This window comes from Cynocephalus volans, chromosome Y (assembly GCF_027409185.1).
Source record: "Cynocephalus volans isolate mCynVol1 chromosome Y, mCynVol1.pri, whole genome shotgun sequence".
Lineage (NCBI taxonomy): Eukaryota > Metazoa > Chordata > Mammalia > Dermoptera > Cynocephalidae > Cynocephalus > Cynocephalus volans.
In genome coordinates, this window is record NC_084479.1 from 9,136,842 (window position 1) to 9,154,978 (window position 18,137).

The following is an 18,137-nucleotide window of genomic DNA, read 5'->3' on the forward strand; positions in this document are numbered from 1 at the left end:
TTACCAAGGTAGAGGTCTCACACTTCCTGATTTCAAAACTTACTACAAGGCTACAGTAATCAAAACACTGTGGTACCTGAATAAAGACAGATAGATATAAAAATGTTCTAAAATATAGCATAGAAACAAACTCTCATGTATGAGTTCAGATGATTTTCAACAAGGATGCCAACACCATTCCATGGGAAAGAAGAGTCTTCAACAAATGATGTCAGCAAAACTAGGTTAACACATGTAAAAAATAAAGTTCAGATCTTGCAATACACTTTCAATTTAAATCCAGTTAGATACTGGGGATGGCCAGTTAGCTCAGCTTGTTAGAGACTGATGTTATAACACTGAAGTCAAGGGTTCAGATCCCCATACTGGCCAACTGCCACCAAAACAAAAAGAGTTGGACCGTTATCTATTACCATACACAAAAATTAACTAAAATGAATCAAAGGCCTAAACATAATAGCTAAAACTACAAACTCTTAAAAGAATACTTACGGGGAAAATTTTATGACATTGAATTGGACAATGACTCCTTGGATGTAACATAAAAAGCGTAAGCAGCAAAAAAAAAAAAAACCTACATAAATCAGACTTAATGAAAATCAGAAACTTTTGTGCATAAAGAATACTGTTAAGGGCCAAGCCTGTGGCACACTCGGGAGAGTGTGGCGCTGGGAGCGCGGCGACGGTCCCACTGTGGGTTTGGATCCTATATAGGAATGGCCGGTACACTCACTGGATGAGTGCCAGTAAAGAAAAAGACAAAAAAAAGAATACTGTTAAGAACATGAAAAGGCAACTCACAGAATGAGAGAAAATATTTATAAATAACATCTGATAAGGAATTAATATTGAGAATATATAAAAAATTCTTAAAACTCAACAATGAAAAATCCAATTCAAAAATAGCAAACAACTTTGATTAGTCATTTCTCCAAAGAAGATATAGAAATGGCCAATAAGTATATAGAAGATGTTTATTATCACTAATCAATAGGGAAATATAAACAAAACCACAAGAGATACCACTTCATACCTATTAGGATGGCTATTACCCGAAAAACAGAAAACGCGTGCTGGTGAGAATGCAGAGATAGGTTCTAATATCCTATGTGAACTGCTCTGAGAATGAACAATGGTATAGTTGCTGTACGATAATTCCTAAAAAAAAAAAACATTAAACAGCAATAAAAAAGTTAAAATGGTAAATTTATGTTTTACATATTTTACCACAATTTTTTAAAAAAAGAAAGAAACAAGAAGCCATATCGTAATTTTGTATGGGCTGTTCATAGTGAAGAATCATCTTCATTAAGAGCAAAAGCTGGGACAGAGACATTCAGCGCAGTGTTCCAGTAATGAACTGGAAAGATAGTCCATGACATTTATGAAAAGAAAAAGGCAGCGTTACTAAACATGCCTTAAACACTATGAAACAGATTTAAGGAAAGAAGAGAGGATAACAGAAAGGCTCACCTCCTAGCCTTGAGATATAGGAAGGGGAAAAAATTGAAAGTGAGGTCCTCAGATGAGAGCCAGTGTTCAGCAAATACAAGAAGCTGAGGTATTAATCATGGAAGAGAATTTTGGAACTTGCACCTTGTGGGGTAGCAGTATCAAAGACAACCATAAATTGTCTGTGTTTTTTGGGGGGTTGGGAAGAATGTGATTAGGGGAAAGACACTGACAACCACTCAGACAGCTTCCATTTCCCAAATCCTAATCCCCTAGTGCTACGTATCAGGTACTACTGTGACAGAGGAATGGTTGATGATGATGATGCTGAGGAAGAATGGGGAAAATGAGAGCGTACAAATCTGCTGTGCCTTAGTACAGAGTTTCAGAGGCTGAGCATTAGAAATATATTTCTTATAGACAACTGGTACTGGCAGCTGTGATTAAGAGTAGGAGTCGATAATAATCAAAGACAGGTCACATGTTCCTCCACTGGAGTAGACTGTGAGGGATTCCAGTCAAGTCCACCAGGGATTCTGCAAGATTTAAGCTCATCTGGAACATAAAACAGTGTTCCCAACAGGGAAGGGACCTCACAGTGCTGCTCCTGAATGTGCTTCATAGAAGGTTATAATACTACAAGGGACACACTACTATTCAACCATCTGCCCTGGAAGAAGAGGCACTAGGCAACTGGGAGAAAATGGGTTGTGGAAACTAAAGGGACTGTCTATTCTTATTTTTTCTCTTTTGGAAAACCATAAGTCGAGAAAACTGAGTTTTTGAAACACAGATTTTGAGTTAAAGAAATACAATCATTTTCTCTTTGCTTTACTAAAAAATGCAAAGGAGAATCCCAAAGTGAAAAAGGACAAAAGAAATTAAGATAACTGGTAGGTGCAGAAACACATGAGAAAATATTAAAGTAAAAGAGCAAACAACAAGACACTTTCCACTTATATATTGTACACTCTACACATACTATTTAAAGGTCATCTAAGGATATAATGTCATATGTATCTACAACATTTGGTAAAAACTTGTTGCTTAGAAACTCAATAGTCTTTTAATAAATCTATGTTACCTGATAAAAGTAATGATCAGGGATAACAATTACACAGTCTTTCTAAAATGAACTACCAAAAATACAATACTACAGTGCAGAATATTCCATGATCTATAGAACTAACATTTATACCCAAATAAACTGTTAATGTAAGACAATGTTGAATACCATATTACCAAAAATGGCTAAAGATGATGATAGCAACAGGGAAATTTTCTGAACTCCTTGCAAAAAGTTTCTTTGACAGTGATGTTATCAAGGAGATCTCACTGCTACATACTCTCCTTTTTAGGAAATGAGATTTTTTTTTCAAGAAACAAAGGTTTAAACTTGTTTTTTAAACCCAAGTATTTACAGGAACTACAAATATCCATAAGAATACATATAACTCAAAGATAGGCCACTTAGACTAGGCAAGTTTTTAATGTATCACTTCATAAAATGAATGCAGCAATTCTTACAACCATACCATCCTCTCCTACAACAAAATTTTAAGTAAATAATTACCACTAGATTTGTGTTTCTCAAAGTCTTACTGGAGGCCTGGACCAACAGCCTTGGTACCACTTAGAAACTTGTTAAAAACAGTATTTTAGTCATCTCCCCATCCCTACCACCAGCCAACTTTAAGCTGTCTTTTCAGATTTACTAAATCAGAATCTGCCACTTGACAAGATCCTCAGATAATATGTATGAGATTTGAGGACTGCCCTAGACCACTACACTACACTATTCTAGTAAATTTGCTCTTTCATCTCTAACCCTTCCATAGACATTTGCAGTGATGTTCAGATATTCCTGTTTCTCACAGTATGAAAATGAGCCAGGCTGCTCATGCCAGCTAAAAGGGGTACATGAACCCACTTGAGGGAATAGTAACTGTAACTGTTACGACTGTATTCTTATAATCATTAACAAAACATAGTAGTGTTCATGATATGGAATAGCTGCTTTTTTTTTTTTTCGTCTTTTTCGTGACCGGTACTCAGCGCAAGGGCCATTCCTATATAGGATCCGAACCCGCAGCGGGAGCGCTGCTGAGCTCCCAGTGCCGCACTCTCCCTAGTGTGCCACGGGCTCGGCCCTGGAATAGCTGCTTTAACATGATTTGGAATGTTACAAAAACTGTCAGTGATAATTCGCACAAATATTTCACAAAACACAAGAATTTTAAAAATTACTTTAGAACCTGTTCTAAAAATTTCACACAATCATTCTTCACAAATTTCAAGAATTGTCCCATTCTTCACTTTAAAAAGGCTGGCAGGGTTTCCATGTTCAGTGTTGAGTTTAAGTGTTTCTATATTCCCAGAGAAACAATGAAGCTACTTGAAATAACACAGGCCACAACAAACTCCTGTATAAGATGAATTTGATTGAAAGATAGAAACAATGCCAGGCATACAGTAGATGCTAATTAAATATTTCCTGAGACACAGTATTGTTTACGAGACAATTTTACCTAACTCACATTTCAATTACCATGGTGAATGCTTTCCTGCCTAGAATTCCTTTGAGAAAACTTTTATACAGAAACCACTACGTCCCACCTGGTAAGCATCTAAACATAGGAATGAAAATGCTAACCTAGAAATCCTAATGTTGATTGAGTTTTAGGCAATCTACCCCACATCACAAAAGTATTACAATATTTTATATATTGTATAAAATGAAGTCACACAAACAGTCGTTAAGTACCAAGAAATCAGATTCTTTTCTTCAACTTTAGAATATAATTTTACATTGAAAGCTATGTACAAATTACATTTAAAAATCTTATCAAGCACACACACATTTGCTATATTTTATATGAGCCTTGCTTTCTTGATTAAATACTTACAAGATCAGCATACTTCTTACAAAGAGCTGCCAGCTTCTCCTCTGGAGTTGAAAGAGTATTTAGGGCTTGCATCAATAATAGAACTTCTTTTCCTGATGATTAATAGGAAAAAAAAGAGAGTGGGAATGTACCAGAAGGTTGAAATTAATTCAATATGTAAATTCCACATAAAACTTCACATGTCCAGGCATCAGAGAAAAATAAGTCAAGGCTATAATTAGAAACAGATTTACCTACTAAATTAGGGACTCTATCTTTAAATTTTGATTTAGCAAGCACTTTTCCCAGCCCTCCATATTTCTTTTTTGGTTGCTTTTTTTTTTTTTTTATTATCCCATATTAATGAGGTATAAAGCTGACTCTCACCACCTGTGCCCAAGATGTGATCAGATCAATACTGTCAGCATGCCCCCCTCACCACACATTGCAATTATTCCCATGTTTCTTGCCCAATCACCCGCGACCTCCTTTTCCCTCCCCTACTCCAATCCTGGCAGCCCTTGTTATGCTCTCTCCCTCTGCAAGTCCAATGCACCACTGTGGTCTTTCTTTCCTTCCTTATTCCTCTCAGCTCCCACTTATGAGTAAGGACATGCAGTATTTTTCCCTCTATGTCTGGCTTTTTTCAACTAACATATTTTTCTCTAAGCTCCTTCACATCGCTGTGAATGGCAAAGTTTCATTCGTTTTACAGCAGAGTAGTATTCCATGGTGTATATATACCATATTTTCCTTATCCAGTCATCTGTCGATGGACATTTAGGTTGCTTCTATATCTTGACTACGGTAAACAGAGCTGCAATGATCATGGGTATCCCGTCAATATGTTCATTTCCATTCCTCTGGGTATCTACCCAGAAGAGGGATTGCTGGATCATATGGAAGACCTATCTGTAGTTGTTTGAGAAACCTCCATATGTTTTCCATAGCAGCTGTACTAACTTCCAGACCCAACAACACAGTGAGTGATTTCCTTTCTCTGCATCTTGGTCAGCACATGTAAATCTCAGTTTTTGATTATAGCCAGTCTAAGTGGCTGATATCTCAATGTAGTTTTAATTTGCATTTCCATGGTTGAGCATTTTATTAAGTACATGATGGCCATTTGTATGTGTTCCTTTGAAAAATGTCTACTTCAGTTCCTTTGCCCATTTTACAATTGAGTTATTTGGTTTTTTACCAGGTAGTTGCTTGAGTTCCCTGAATATTCTGGATATTAACTCTTTTTCAGATACATATAGTTTGCAGATATTTTCTCTCATTCTACAGGCTGTGGTTTCGCTCTGTTGATTGTTTTGCTGTGCAGCTTTTTCATTTGATATAATCCCATTTATTTATTTTTTCTTTTGTAGCTTGTGCTTTTGGGCTCTTAATCAGTCTTGGCTCACTACTTCCTGAAGTGTTTCTCCTATATCTTCCATCAGTAGTTTTATAGTTTCAAGTCTTATACTGAAGCCTTTAATCCATTTTGAGTTGATTTTGGTTATGACAAGAGGTATAGGTCTAGTTTTATTCTTCTACTTACAGATGTCCAGTTTTGCCAGTACCACTAATTGAAGAGGCAGTCCTTTCGCTAATATATGCTCCTATTGCCCTATTCAAATATAAGTTGGCTGTGAGTACATCGGTTAATTTCTGGGTTCTCTATTCTGTTCCTTTGCTCCGAGTGTCTGTTTTTATGCCAGTACCATGCTGTTGTGGTTACTACAGCTTTGTAGTATAATTTGAAGTCAGGTTGTGTTATGCCTCTGGCTTTATTTCTCTTGTTCAGGATTGCTTTGGCTGTTCAGGTCTTTTGTTGTTCCAGACAAATGTTAGGATTGTTTTTCTGTTTCTGCATCCCCCCATATTTCTTCACTTACCAACTAACAGTGCTTGCTATTTGACACTTAAACTTTTTTTGACAGCTGGCCAGTATGTGGATCCCGATCCTTGACCTTAGTATTCTAAGGCCATTCTCTAACCAACTGAGCTAACCGGACAGCCCCCTGGCACTTAAATTTAATGAAAGACTCACTGAAAGTTTAAGAACTTCTCTTGCCTAACAACTATTAAAACAATAACATTTCAAATGAGATATTTTACCAAATGTAGGGAATATTTTTAAAAGCTTCCTCATAGTTAAGTGCAAATATACAAGAAGTTCAGATGTTTAGCTGTTACTCACTGTCTAAGATACAAACAACTGTGACATTAACTTTTCCTATGAGCAATTTAAGCCAGTTATGATAGTTTTCTGATAATCTGCTGTGCATATTCTGGATACTAACCATGTTTAATAAAAAGAAAAGGAATCAAAAAAGCTCTTCTCTTGGTGAAAGGTGTTTTAAAAGAGAACTTTAATAACTCTGACAGGAAGTAGCAAGTGACTGTGACAAGAGGGGGCAAATGGTTCTTCAAAACATAATGTTCTATTTGTTAACTGAGGTTAGGTAAATTTTGATTTTTTAAGATGTTCACTCTTGTATATAAAATGGTTTATAAAAAATAATCTTTAGAAAACTCTAATATTTGGTATACTTTACAGCATTTTGGGGTAAGGGGAAGCAAATTGACTTTCAATAATACTTTTCTATGCATAGTATTAAAATCTTTTCTCTTTCATTTCAAAGCCAAATAAAAAGATGAAATGTTGTTACTGATGTATAAGAAACAACAGACATGTAACCTGAAATTTCATAAAAATTTTTAATCAAACCGTTTAAAGTACATATTTTTACTATTTTATTTATTATTATTTATTTATTTTGCCCTTGAAGATCTTGTTTTTTATTTTTTTATTTTAATTTTACTGAATCATAATTGATTATACATATTTTGGGGATTCAACTGTTGACATGTTGATCAAATCAATATTACTAGTATGTGTATTGTTACAAATTGTACTTACTCTTTATGCCCCTTGTCCAATCACTCTTTATCCCCCTCTTCCTTCCCCCTCCCACCACTGATAACCCTAGATTTCTTCTCTCCCCCTGGAAAAGTAATGGTTACTCTGTTGATTTGTTGCCTAGATGATCTGACCACTGCTGAAAGGTGTGTTCAGGTCCCCCAATATCATCATAGAGCAGATGCTTCTTCTGTCACTCTGGAATGGGCTTTGTGGAGAGAGACATCCTCTTCTCTTCTTTGGTCTCTGCTGGTGACTCTCCTGTGTCAATGCATTCCAGTGGCTAGAGTCCCATTTGTGTGGTGGTTGTAATGTCTAGCCGCTATTGCAGCAGCTGTGTTTACTGTGGTGGCTGTGGTGGGCCTCCTGCATGGAGGTGATGTTTTGGGAATGTTCTGTGGCACTGGCAGTGTGTGTGGTTGTGGGCAGGGGGTCCAGTCCCTGGCTCCAAGCCTCAGGACCCCAGGTAGGCCCCAAGGTGCTGGCACTGTGTCTGATTGTGGACAGGGTGTCTGGTCCCTGGCTCCATGTTTCAGGTCCCCTGGCGGGCCCCAAGGTGGTGTGCATGAGCTAGAACTAATTTTTTGTCCTTTGCTTAGTTCTAAAATGGGGAATTTCCTGTGGGAACCAGTACTTGAGCTGTGCTGTTGAGCTAAATTGCTGCTTTGCTCCTGTTTCTCTAGGGAAGACTTTTTGTGCAGCTCAAGGTTTAATAATTGATCTTACAGCTACTTCCGGCTCTCAGAGACTGGGTGCACCTGGTTGAGTAGAAACTCTGATCTGGGCCTGAATTTTTTCATCAAACTGTACCCCATGAAATTCTGCATTCCTGACCATTCTCCTCTGACTGGTCCTGTGCTGATTGGGGGGCAGATCGGCTGTCCTTGCTGTGTCCCAGTGTTCTCCCGGTTGGGCCCATCTCTCCCACCACCTGTGCTCCAAACACTTCCAATGGTATGGGCCCTGCACCAGTCTCCTGTGATGACTCACCGGGCTCTGAATGGCTCCCCTTTTTCAGCTGTTCTGGCTCATTGCTCCTGCGTTGGTCCATGGGAACCCTCTTAGTGGTCTTGCTGTCCTAGGGGCCACCAAGACTGTCTTCTCCCCCGTCGCCTCCAAGCAGCTCCATCCAAAGGGCACAGTTGCAGCTTCTGCCGGCTCCTGCTCCATGTGCTCAGCTGTTCCAGCCTTAAAGGAGTCACGGCCCGAAATGCTCCGAGGAGTTTTTTCTTTCTCTCATCACGGCTTCTCCACCTTCATGAACTCCATAGGTCTCTTCTCCTCTTCCTCTGATCTCCAGCAGCTCCAGCTTGGCTGTTGATACATTTTTATAGTTGTAAATTGGTTGATTTGTGGGAGAGAGTGAGGCTGGGGACCATCTATTCTGCCATCTTGACTAGAACCCATATTTTTACTATTTAAAAGTCAATCTATACTTTACACATACAATTAGGGTTACTGATTTTGAAGATATTTGCCTCACTTGCAAGGAATTATAATTACTTTTCATATTCCAATACATTTTTTAAGTCTTCCAGGGTAGTAGAATATGGGCTTAAGAAGGAGAATTCCAAGTTATGGTCATATATAGAAATCACCCATAAACAATGTAGATGTTAGGTTATAACCAGGATAAAAAAAACTAAGGGGCAACCAGTAAGGGAAAATAAAAGGGATTTGGGATTTCACTAAGAACATTTAACATATCACATACTTAGTTTACTTGTCAAACTAACAGGTCAGAAAGTAGAAAACATTTCCTGAATACCAGTCTTATTAACTCTTTCTAAACTACAGGTATCATTATATGTTCTCCAAATTTTAGTAAACAATATTCAAATAAACTGAGCTAATACATAATTTTTGCAATAATTATTGGCCAGACTACTTTCAAAGATAACTAACAAGGCAAATCAAACACTACTTCTGTCAAACTGGCACCAAATCTTCTCAGAAAAACTAGTTCTTGTTTACATAGAGAGAGGTAATAGTTTCCTACAACTAAGCTTCCTACTCTGCTATTTTCACCCTTTACATATAAAAGCAGACTAGCAGTCTGACTCAACCAAAGAAATAAGTGTATTAGCCAAGCAATGTCTACCACAAAACCAGCCATGTTCTATAAACACCTGTGCTACAGGAAATATAAGTAAAATGAGCAGTATGTGAAACATGTAACTACTGAGGGGAGATTATTTCCTAAGATTTTTTCTTTGTTCCTGTTGGACTCTGAATCTTGGTTACCATGAGGGGGATCTGTTCGGGCTTCTCGCTCAGGAATTTCCTCTTTTGATTCTTGTGTGCAGTATGCTGGGCTCAACAAATTCCTGTTCTTTGTTATAAAGTCACTGCCTTCATCGTCTTCCAATGAATGCTTGTTACTTGTGCCACTACAATTTGAGTACTGATGTTGATGGATATCATTTGACTGAGAGTCAGATAACATATCTGCTTTCAGCTCTAGCCCACTAATTCCAGCTTCTTCCATTTTCAAACATAAACTAGAGAGAAAGGGAAGGAAAAAAGGGAGGGGGGATAAATTAAATGTAATCAAATGAAGAAAACCATATAGTACAAAAAAATACAGTTTTTCATCACACTGTGCTAAAACATAAATTCACTTTCATACTTCTATATCTTACAATCAAGGCACACCATGGTTTGACAGCTTTTTTTTTCTTTTCATAGTGGTTTGTTAAATGTTAAAAATAGCATTGCTTTTTAGAACCCAGAATAAATATGGTTGTGTCACAAACTTATAAGTTTCACAAGGTGGTGACCTAATAGCAGAGTATACCGATATTAAAATGAAGATTAATCATTATGAGACACCACCACATAACAGTATGGTAGTAAACTCCAAGCAGGGAAATCTGTCAGAATCAACTTCTGCAAACTTCTAGAATCTTCTAAAAACTTACAACACAGGGAATGATTAGTGAATAAAAAGGAATTGATTTTTGGTAAGAAAGCACAATGAGATTTTAAACTGCCCATGTACCATACTCCCACACCCTAGGACAACAGTGGCCATGAGCATAGCAACCCACTTTACTGATGCAGGTTTCTAGTTAAGAGGGAGTAACAAGGACCTAATTCTCAAAGAACTGTAGTACTAGGGTTTCAATCTGCCTGGGGGCTTATGCACGGGTTTTCGGGGTTGTTTTTTTGCTATATGCAGAACTGTCCCAGGGCTGGGGCAGCTTTCAGGAAAGTGTCACATAAAAGCATTAAAGATACATGTATACTGACAGCTGGAATGTCAGGTAAGACACAACAAAAGGGGAAGAACCAAAGACATACAGAAAAGCTGGAGAAGAAGAGTGGGAAAGGAGACACGTAGGGAAATATGGGCTATTAAAAGCTCCCACACAGGACTCAGCTTTTCTTTTTGCCTGGCCTTCAGATCTGGTCTTCAAGCAGAAGTGAAAGCTAAGGCAATGTTGTAAATAGCCTGGCTAAGTGTCCATGCTACTAAAAAGCAAAAAAGAAATAATGTCTTGTTTACTGATGTAGACTCACTCTCTCCTTTCATATCCACTGATTTCTCCCTCCATTCCCTGACTTCAGCCACTTTAAGAAGGATAATTAAGCTTAGGGCCAAGATCTCCCTGTCCGCAGGTGAAACCAAAAGGCCATACATAACTGTCCTGGCATCCAGGGGAACGTGGAGAATGCAGGGCCTCAAACTTTCTCAGCTCTGTTAGAATTAGATCCCCAAGTCACTGTCCCATCTAGTTCTGTTAGACAAAGGGGTTTCTGAATACAGCTGATGGGGTTTGGATAGGGTTCATAACAGAGCAAAGAAACTAATGTGACAATAAGGGTGAAGCCCTTTTGGCAGACTCAGATACTATCACTGTTGCTTCTTTATCTGAATGTATAGTAGTAATCAAAGCGTAATGACCTTTTGCTTACACATTCTGTAAGTGACAGTACGGTTCTCCCTACAGGGAAGAACCATAAATGAAGCATTCTAGGGACCCACAATCAAAATGATCCCTTTGTGACAAGTCTCTGTGATAACTGGAAGCAAAGGAGAGCAGTCTCCTGATGTATCAAAACATACCCTTGTGAAATGTTGCAATTTGCTTGCTTCAGGGCTCTTGTCAAAACTGACAAGATCCATGCAGCCTTCCTAAGTCTCTGGACTCATATCTACCACCTTAAAAAGAAGAGTTGGACCACTGAATGCAATTATCCCCAGAGAAGAGAACACTACCCAGTCTCTCCCTGGGTAATGGCCAGGACAAAAAGGTGCAGGATTATATGAGCCCATTTTGGAAATTCAGCATTCTGCCTTGCTGTGGAATTATTGAATTGTGTCTCCCAAGTTTTATGCATTAGAAACTTAGCCCCACTCTGACTGTTAAGAGGGTGGGAAATCCTATTTTGGTAATTAAAAGGTAGAGCCTTGAAGAGGTGATCAGATTATAGGATACATCAATAATGATGGTCAGGGGCGTGGTTCTGAGGGCTTTAAAAGAATAGGGAGTAGAATCTGTCTCTCTCCTGCTCTCTCTGCTCCAACGTCTTCCCAATGTGATACCCAGCCATCACTACCACCACCACCAAGACCTTCACCAGCTGTGTTCCTTGGACTTGGATTTCCTAGCCTCAGAAACTGTAAGCAATAAATTTTGTTTTCTTTATAAATCACCCAGTTCCATTTATTTTGTTATAAGCAACAGAAATGCACAAATATAAAACCTGACTATTCTTAGGCATGATGCTTCGTAGTTTCTCCCAACAGGAAACCCAGGCCAGTCCAGTTAGCACACTATCTAGATGCAAAATGGGGCTTAGGAGACTGAAACTTTGGTTCAGCTACCTGGATGCTCTTGTAGGACCAACATAGCACTAAATCACAAGGACAATGCTGACGCACTTGACTACATTGCCCACAGAATCTCCTTATGGCGGCCCATGAACAAGAATAGAAGAGGACATAATGGATAGCTGTAAGAATTCTAAATACTTCTCCATCACTCTAGCATTTCACCTTTCTGGACAAAATGTTTGCTGTGTGTAGGGGATAATTAGATAAAAGGCACGGTTGTAACTTAAAGAAATACAGATTTTGTGGTTGTACAAGAGCCTAGGCACTGGGGACGCAAAATGATAATACTATAAGGTATGAAAGGGAGGGAGGGAGAGAGAGAGAGAGAAACATTAATGATCCTGTGTCTTTCAAAACTGCCCCTGTACTCTTCCTCACACACACACACAAAATTATGCCATGGTACGTCTTCCCAAATTGTTGCAAGCCTCTTCAATTCAAGACTGGTAAATCCTTCTCCTTAGCCAGGCAGTTCAAATGATTTGCCATTCAAATGGAATCAACAAGGTTTGTCCCAGGTCCTGAACCTCCCGAATAAAACCTGTATCAACATCACTGAATGTTTCTCCCTATATCACCACTTAGTAGTCTATATTCCAGAATAGATGAATGTCATGCAGGTGCTATCACAGACAGGACAAACTGGAATGAGTGATCTCAGGCAAGCCCTTCTCAAAGGACTAGGTTCAATTATTTAACAGGAAACTCTAAGGCCTACCAGCCAGCCAGGCAGCCATGTTATAAGCACTGTGTAATCTTAAGCCCACTTGAGAACACTACTGCAGATCAAAGTTGGGACATCCCAACACTCATAAAGACTTATTTTCCAGAGGCACCACATGTGCCTCCTGGATCGAAGCCAGACATGAACATGACTCACTCTGGAAAACCTTGTGAATTCTGTCTTACAGAACTTTATCACAGATCTTGAAATGTATTTAAAAAAAAAAAAAAAAAAAACTAGTAAATTATTATACAACTCCAACAACCATATGTTCTCATTTTGCTCTCCTATCTTTGGTTAGTTGGTGGAGCCCCCAACAGAGGGACATGTGACCCCTCATTTATACTAATATTACAGGGGATTAACCCTGCAATAGCAGTCATTCACTTACAAAAGGTAGTATGAAATCCATCTGAGATGTTAGCTGAAATAATCAATGAATGGCATTAAGATAAGCTTCAACTCTAGCCAGAATTGTTACTGATGATAAAATTGTCCTAGACTTTCCTTTTGTGGGCCATTTACTAATACATTTTGTTGTACCTGGATTAATGCATCAGACCAAGTGGAAAGGTCAATACAGAGTTTAAGAATAAAAGCTGCCTGGCTCTCTGAGGTAGACTCATATGGTTTACAAGACTTGTTCAGCCAGTTAGAGGTCAATCCTGCAGGCTGGGCTCTTACTCAGATTTGATGTCCTATAGATAGTAACTGTGAAAGTTGCAGACATCAGGAAGAAATCACTTTGGTGAAACAAACTGGGGCTGGGAAGGCATGAAGGAGGAGAGCTCACACTTGCATGTATAAGATAAGAAGTAACTCAAGGACTTTCTAAAATAACTGCACAAGGAATTCCTTTTTTAGGACTGCAGGAATTTAGATATGCTCAGGAAAGAGTGTTTGCCCAATAACAACATCACCAATGAACTGACACCAACTTAGACTCTGAGCCTCCAGAATCACTGAATTGTTTCCAAGCAGCTCATGTGAATTTCTCTTTTTTGTCAGTAAAAGCTTCCCTTTACTCTCCCCTCTTCAGGTGCATCTGTGGCTTGCCATAGCTGTACATACTAGATTACTCCTGAACAAACATCATATTAGGGGACATGTCTCTCTAATTCCCTTTCTTAGGATGACATACCCTAGAGATAAACTGAACAGATTTGGTCCCAGCCTCAGCAAGTAAGATTAACACTATGGTCAACACAGTTGTATACTCAATGAAAAATTGACCAAAAGCCAAGACAGTGCATCTGCTTCTCTTATGAGCAGAGGCTTTAACTGCTATAATCACCTCTAGGATTTGTTCCATTTCAAGAATGCCTGTACAGCAGAAAATGGAATTAAAATTCTATTAGAATTAGAAAATTAGTATCTAACTCAAAAGCAAGTAGCAGCTTTGTCTACTGCATGTTAAATTTCCTATTGCTGCTGCAACAAATTATCACAGGTTTAGTAGTTTACCTTACATTCCTTCTATAAGATCTTTGGGACAATCTGTTCCCTGTCCTTCTCCAACTTTTAGAGGTTACTTGAATTCTCTTAGCTCCCTGCTTCCTCCCTCTTCAAGCCAGTAATACTAAACAGAGTCTTATGCATCTTTCAGATTCTAAATCCTTCCTCTTTCATTTATAAGGATCCCTGGTATTTCATTAGGCCCATCCAGATAACTCAGGATATTCTTTTCTCAAAACCCTTAACTTAATTACAGCTAAGCAAGTCCCTTTTGTCAATATGATAATTCACAAATCCCAGGGCTTAAAGCATGGTCGTCATTGGTCAGCCACTATTCAGCCTATCACACTGCCCAATATAAAAGCCTCAGGTTCTCTAGGTTTATGATTCTGTCTTCTGTTACACAGCTATCATCTGGTTCTCTTCACATCACCCTGTAGGAATTCAGGCTCAAGAAAGAGCTGCAAGTGTGGACATTCTGGTAGATTATTCTAAAAAACCATCTATTTACTCTCTGTCAACATCCACAAACTATGGCAAATTTATTAGTTTGCAAATATTAACTCTGACCCTCCATAGTTCTTGTTACTATGGTATTCCAATTAGGGTATCTGGCAGACATTTTGTAAGAAGTGAATAAAAGTTGCCTCAGTTGGTTAGAGGGCAGTGTTGATAACACCATGGTCAAGGGTTGAGACCCTCTTACAGCCAGCCACCAAAAAAAAAAAAAAAAAAAAAGAAAAAAGAAAGAAAAGAAAAGTCTGATAGGATAAACAAAGACAGTGTTTGTAACAATTAGAAAATTCAAGCTTTCAAATGAAAAGTAGAATTTTGGAAAATTTCAATCTGCACCAGACCTGGCAGCTTCCCCAAACTTAAAGACTTTTCTGATGAGATTGGTAGATTATGTTACAATGTGATTTTCTAATATAGTACAACATTTGGAAGATCTACACAACTGAGTGAACCAATACTTTCCAAATAATCAATGTATTACAAAATGATTAAAAGCTATAAAATCTACTTACAGCATAAAACAGACCACTGGATTTTAATGTCACACATTAGAAAAAGCTCGCTGACAGGGCTTCAGATTCCACATTGGAGTCCGGAGTAAGTTTAAAGTACCTGAAGCTTGAGAACTGCTGCCCTGAGTATAATAAGAATAGACATATAGAATGAGTAGAAGTAAAGACATGATCTGCTAAGAGAGGTCCACGTCTATGATCAGGCAGATCCATCTTTCGGGGAAAATGCCCTTCTTGGGTAAGAGAACTGAGAGAAGTTCCATTTCCTTCGTCAAATTTGGTTAAGTAATTGGTATATCAATTACTACACTCCAATGGGTGGTAAGAGAGAACTGATAGAAAGCATTTTTCTTGGCCTTTATCACCCTTACCCAGATGAAGCCATCTGCAACAACATTTGATCTACTTCCTCACTTAATACCAAAAAATATCTTATAGATAAGTATGATAAACAAACAGCCTTAGTGGCAAGCTAATTTCAAGTAGCACGAACAGAGAGAAACTAAATTCATGAGAAAATGAGAATGAATTATCATCAATATCTATAATATTCCAAAGAGTGTGTTCTTCCCAGAACAGAGCAATAACAGGGCATAAAACACAGGCAAGATATTCTAGGAGTTATTGCAAATACTACTTGTTGGCAGCAGAGGACCTAGAGTGATTGCTGTGATACACAAAAGCATACACAGAGGCACTAATACGTAAATAAGAAGAGAAGAGCAGTAACCAGTGCTAAACTTAGGAACAAAGAAATGTAAAGAAGCTAGGAATGAACAAAACAGAATGGAAAAAGGCAAATTATAATACAGTCTTATTTACCTTCATAGTTTTTTACTGCTAGTAGGTTCTGAAACAGTTAACATCCATATTAGACCACATACATTATTTGTATTTTAAAACAAACACAACTACTTTATATTTCACATTTAACCCCCGTTACTATTTTATTAATAAAACTGGAAGAGGTAAAAAATTGTATCTAGCTCTAAAACTCTAATTCAGTTATTATTTGTGAATGGAGAGATACCTGTATGAATCTGAACAGCAATCTTGGCAACAAAAGAATCAAGAAATCCAAAGATATTAATACCCAAACCCATTGAAACACGCTTGGGCCTGATCTATTTTGCATGTAGCAAGGGCTGGGTAACACAATTAGCATCTTCAAGCCACAGATTCGTAGATATACAATAGTCCTCTACTTTTTTGAAATACCTAAATGGAATATCTCTGTTTCAATTTTATGAGGCCTTATTTCCCCATCTCCAAGTATAACCATCAAGATGAGCCTTTGAAACATTGAACATTCTCTGTTTACTTGTGCTACTTACCCAGGACACTTTCACATATATCAACATTATTGTAAGAAACAGAAAAAACAAAATGTTTTCTACTACTCTAAATATTAATATAGAATACTTTATCTCTGGTCATCAAAATGTGTGGGAATTTCTCCCCAACAAACAAATCAGCAGACATCAATTCAATTCAGGCCACTATTTAACTAGAGATAGGAAAATATCCCACAAGTGAAGGTCTCAGTCCCACAAGACTGCTCTGAATTCAGATGCCAATTGCAAGCACAGGTTATATATAGCCTGTGTGTCTGAACAACTGGTTATAACTGAAGTGCCCACAACTCCCTCCATGCATTCAATTAATTTACCAAAGCAGCTTACAAAACTCAGGGAAACATTTACGTACACTTTCTGGTTTATTATGAAAGGTATTATAAGGACTGGCCAGTTAGTTCACTTGGGAGAGTGTGGTGCTGATAACACCAAGACCAAGGGTTCAATCCCTCTAACAGCCAGCTGCCAAAAGAAAGAAAAGAAAAAAAAAAAAAAAGGATGTTATAAAGGATACTAGTGAACAGCCAGATGGAAAACCTACATAGGGCAAGGTATACAAGGGAAGGGGCACAGAGGTTTCATGCTCTAGGAACTTCCAGGGATTTCCACATGTTCAGCTATAAGGAAGCTCTCTAAACCCCCACCCTTTTGTTTTTTATGGAGGCTTCCTAACATAGGTATGATGGATTAAATCATTAGCCACTGATGATCTACTCAGATTTCAGTCCTTCTCCCCTTCACAGAGGTCATAGGATGAGACTGAAAGTTTCAAACCTCTAACTACAAGGCTGGTTACACCGACCACCAACCTCCTTCTTCCTAAGACTATCCAGGAGTCTACTATGAGGCACATCACTAAACTAAGAGACGCTCCTATAACCTAGGAAATTCAAAGGAACTTAGGTGCTCTCTGTCAGATGTTATCACTCAGGAAATCACAAAAGTATAGGGAGTTCTATGTTAGGAACTGGGGTCAAAGACCAAATATAGAATAAAACAGGGATTGGCCAGTTAGCTCAGTTGGTTAGAGCATGACACCAAGGTTAAAGGTTTGAAAATCCTTACCAGCAGTCACCAAAAAAAAAAAAAAGTTAACTAAACAAAACAAATGATTCTCCTAGCACCTCTTATCTAGAAGGGTTTTAGGACCTCTATGTTAGAAAAGGGGGAAAAGATCAAATATATATTCATAATTTCACAGCCCACCCCCAAGTCTCTGACGACAGATCCCTTATGAGAAAAGGATCGTTAACAGTTAAAAGATTATCACAACCATGCTGTGCGGACTTTATTTAACATAAGTTAAAATGGGTCTCTCTAGACTTGACACTTTAAACAGTTGGCAGTTTATTTTATTCAACTTATCCAAATTACTCTTAATTTATCCAAATTACACTCGTAGGTACCTTTCAAGGAGTTACAATGCAGCACACCTCCTAAATATTCTTAAAAGTTAATTTGGGGCCTAAATGAAGGAAACTAAACAA

The 18,137-nt window shown here is 38.1% G+C and overlaps 1 protein-coding gene across 1 annotated transcript in view; it reads right to left on the reverse strand.

Moving 5' to 3' along the window:
• LOC134368986 (gamma-taxilin-like) overlaps positions 1-9,736 on the reverse strand; it is a 30,248-nt gene extending 20,512 nt beyond the window's left edge. The window contains 2 exon segments of the mRNA XM_063085215.1: positions 4,359-4,450; positions 9,421-9,736. Coding sequence (XP_062941285.1) covers positions 4,359-4,450; positions 9,421-9,736 — 408 coding nt within the window.
• Positions 9,737-18,137: the final 8,401 nt, after the last annotated feature.